The sequence below is a fragment of the Opisthorchis viverrini genome, assembly GCF_000715545.1.
Source record: "Opisthorchis viverrini unplaced genomic scaffold opera_v5_98, whole genome shotgun sequence".
Classification (NCBI taxonomy): domain Eukaryota; kingdom Metazoa; phylum Platyhelminthes; class Trematoda; order Opisthorchiida; family Opisthorchiidae; genus Opisthorchis; species Opisthorchis viverrini.
In genome coordinates this window covers 750,742-755,015 of record NW_008751755.1, presented here as the reverse complement: position 1 = coordinate 755,015, position 4,274 = coordinate 750,742, and the positions used below count along the sequence as shown (strand labels likewise).

The 4,274-nt window shown below is 45.3% G+C and overlaps 1 protein-coding gene across 1 annotated transcript in view; it reads left to right on the top strand.

The window, feature by feature from the left end:
• Positions 1-209: 209 nt before the first annotated feature.
• Positions 210-4,274, top strand: part of T265_05314 (hypothetical protein) — a gene marked incomplete at both ends in the record, with an annotated part of 16,503 nt that continues 12,438 nt past the window's right edge. The window contains 2 exons of the mRNA XM_009170297.1: positions 210-380; positions 2,765-2,819. Coding sequence (XP_009168561.1) covers positions 210-380; positions 2,765-2,819 — 226 coding nt within the window. The remainder of the gene's footprint in view (positions 381-2,764; positions 2,820-4,274) is intronic.

Genomic DNA, 4,274 nt, shown 5'->3' with positions numbered 1-4,274 from the left:
CACTGCTATCATCTCCATTTTCGGCCGCGAACTCACACGCACCTGGTTGCCTTCAAAGCAAGATTATTGCACCGGACGACAGCTGATTTCTCTCAACGGACTCATTGACGTACTTTATTGGTATGAAACCTACTTATCGTCTTCAGTTACCGAAGCTGACCTAACTGACATTTTATTTCTCTTACAGTGTGTAACTAATATAACCGGAGATGCCCGGCGAATCCGATTCACAGTCTTGGCTCAAGTCATATTTTCAAAGCATTCCGCATGAACTTGATGTTGATGTGATTTCGGAATATATTTCAGTGATTCTGGAGGAGACCGATGCCTCTGAATCTTCATTGTGTACAGAGGTAGAGAACTTATTGTCAGCTTACCTGGTGCGTTCTTTTTCCGCATAATTAACTTAATCTGAGTACACTCAATGTACTATCTTGTCTTGAGAGTGACACCGATTGTTGTAACCTTATTAACCCGGACAACCGGCTTGTTTAATGGGGACGCCGAACAGCTCTCCGATTGCCCAACGGTTGACCGTGACAAGTTATTCAATATGGCCTAAGTACAATTAAGGCCTGCTAAAAGCCCGACCTGGTTCCAAAGGCATTTTCTCCGACTATTAGCTCTCGGACTGGGTTAGCTTTGTGCGCTGAGTAATCGGCCTCCTAAAAAGGCTTTAGCAGCCACTGTCTCACGTTTCGGACTTTCATATCAGAGGCTAGAGAGAGAGAGTTCCTAAATAACTCTTCCTTATAGGTCGGACTTTTTAATTAAATGCTCAGTTTGGGGTAGAGCGTACGTGTTTGCGGTTCGATCCGTCCTATCTCATGGATCAGCTGTGTGGTCACTACATACCCGTCTTCGAGGACTTTTTGACCATCGGTGCCCCCAAAGCATTGATCACGCCCGATGCTCAGCCATACTCGGGTACTCCAAATTATATCAATAAAGGTGACTCCCCGTCGACTGGTCAACTGGTCACATTCCATAATCCACTAGCCTATTCACTTGGTATGCCAGAGGGCTGTTCACCTCATACACTCATCTTCGTCAGGTACTTGGCGGATACGACCCAAGGATGCTCACTTCATGACAGCAACGATGCATGAAAGCCCTCACCGTTCGACTCAATCGCGTTGATAACCGCCGTCTCCCCCGATGGGAACCGCGAGACTTGAATGGCAGTGACTCTGATAGATATGACTATATCATACAGCACACTATATATCATACACTATATCATACAATACATGGATTGGGCCCATTTCCAGACGCATGGCTTTTATTCCCTTATTCTCCCTATCATTTATGAATGGAAATGTCTCAGCTAAAACAACGGAGCTAAACTTTGTTACGTTACAAATCTTTATCTTGTGTGAAAATGACTGTGTGGGGAGAACACTATCGTCTCTCCTTGATGAGCTCTTCCAATCGCCTATCCCACATCGTGAATAGTCATTCAAACCCTCCAAACACTGATTGCCTCACTCGGCAATACCTAGAAGACATTCCTGTGTGCAGAGAGACGACGTTCGCCCCAGGATGTTAGTACTCCTTGCTGGTGTGGGCGGACAAACATCCAAATTGAAAACCGCTTTGGGTTGTTTCAAGTTCGTGGCGCTTCATCAGTCGAAGTGACACTATATCGTGTAAAGCCTTGTGTGGGTGGTGTTTTATTCTCGAATTCATGGTAAAGTCTAGAATGCTTAGACAGGCCACTAGGCGCGGTCAAACTGTAATCTGGCCGGCGTAATAGACTCATTTACAAATTAAGTTCTTTTTAAGGGAAAACAGCTGAACCCCTCGTTTATATCCATCCTATTGAGTTAAAGAAGGTCATGAACGGAAGATGCAGCCGAGATTCATTTCAGTTTCCCGTTAGCACCAATTTAGTTTGCAAATGCGCGTGTTTTCCCAGTCGCGTACAATTTCGTGTTCAAGTAGGACTTAAGGTTGGCAGACACTTCGTCTGTCTGTGAGTTCCAAGAAAAGTGAAATCGGCCGTAAGCTATTGAATAGTTTCCAGAAACCTTACGATTAACGTGTCCGGTCAAGAATATGCTTTTACTCTAAAAGGGTTTATGTACGTCGAGTTGTGTTGACGAGGGGTACCTGTGTGATGTATGACGCGATTCACATGCCGGATTTGTGAAAAACCCCATATCCTGGTTCGCCAGGTTAGTTGTTGGTGAAATGTCCCTTGAAAACGGTCATTCCAGTTGGTTTGTGCAAATTACTTCCATCTTGTAACCAGGTTCCTTGGACCGATTGGTGCTACAATGGGTGACCACACTCGTCCTTCTGACAACCATTGAGTGCCGTGACAGTATCTCAATTCACTTCAGACCACAAACCATGGCTATACAGTACTCGAAACGTGTCTTCAACAATGATACTGGTGTAATAAAATTGCTCAAAGTATAGTCCCTATTCCGTGATCTGTAACTCTGTTTTGGACTTGGGGCCACTGGGTCGATAAGCTCGCCTCGTAGCAGTATGTTTGACCGTTCAACGAACCCAGTAACACAGTTCCCAAGCTCCTTGTTCGAATTCTTCGGGAACGCCGTTTGATTGCCTGCGGGCTCCGTGTAGAAAATTGTATATACATGTTTCGTCACTAAAAAAACGTGAAAAAATACATTTTTCGCCTATATTTAGTCATTGGGACTGTTTACGCTTACCACTATGTCAACCAATGTGCCTTTGACCTTTCGTTTTGTTCGAACTTCACCAAACAGCTTTTCATTTCTCTCCCGGGTAACAGACAGACGATGTCAGCAAGAAATGTAGCTCAGAAATTGTCCGGCATTTTATCCAGCGTAAGTTCTCCATTGTTTCATTCTTCCTAGCTCTGTTTTGTTTCCACTTGATCTGTTTTTTAATTTGCGGAGGGTGGTGGTGTGATATCGCGAATTGAAGAAGGCTGTTCGTAGCACAGTAGCGTCTTCAAGTAACTTCTGCCTATATTTTCAACTCATCCAAGGGCCGTCATCTTCTACGTTTTCACTTACTGGGGCCTGTATAGCAACTCTTCGCCGGTTTGTTCGCTGAGCCGAACGGTCATCAAGGCGAATCGCGCCCGGTTCTCAAGTCTAAGCGGCCGTCATCTTCTACGTTTTCACTTACTGCGACCTGTATAGCAATTCTTCGCCTGTTTGTTCGCTGAGCCGAACGGTCATCGGGGCGAATCGCGCCCGGTTCTCAAGTCCGAGGCAAGCTGATAGCTCGTGTCTTTGTGTCTTTTGTGAACACACGCTTGGGCAGTATTAATTGGTCAACATGGCCTCACTGAAGGCTAGCCTAATCACAGCCATGTGGCGCAAACTGCATGCTCTAATCGGTCGTACGTCCCCAATCGCTCTGCTAATCCTGTTTTCATCAAAGAGACAAGTCATTGTCTGATGTGCGCTGATTGCACCGGATCACTCTTCCTCGCTGCTTGAGCGCCAGTGCACATGGGGTTGCGGTTGGCAGAACGGATAGGAGCTTGTGCCAATGCGTCTCAGAACGTTGTTCAGTCGAATGACTAGTCGCTCGACCGATGATCTGCAAGTTGAGACCCGAAAATCTGCTGATCCCATTCTATCCTCTGTAAACGGAACTGACCACAGTTCAATGTTTTACCAACTCGAAATTTTTAGCTTTCATTAAGGTCATGTAATCGATCAATACTGCTTCATTTTGTACGCACAAAAGACCCTGACACGAGCTATAAACTTGCTTTGGACTTAAGAACCGGACCTGATTAGCCTGACTAGTTCTATTCCACTTTTTTATTGCTGTTTATTCCTCACTGTGACGCGAAATTCGGCAACTACATTTCTGGGAACCCCAATCACTTCCTTTTCTACCCCAGACCTTCTGTACTTCAATAGTCTTTGGTGATGATGATACTTTCCTGTCAAGATGTATGCTATCCAGACACTCGAATGCTGTTTTTAGTTGTGGATACACGTGGATGTTGGTTTATCCACATTCGGGGGATACCTCAACTTAAGACCAGCTGTATGACAACTCTGCCTCGCGCACTGAGAGCTTTGCATTTAGGTCTTGCCCTACGAAGCGTTCTAATCAAAACAGTAGGAAAATGGAGGTATTCGTTAAACGGAAACACCGTTTTATGCTCGATCACATCCATCACTGCATAACGTCAAGAATCTCGGCTCCCAGTCTATCGTCGCTCCTGGTTCGTTTGCCTGTTGGTATGTAGTGGTCCATTTCGGGTACAGAGCCTCGATAAGTGGTCGAATGTCAGACCAACGAAAAAGAAACAG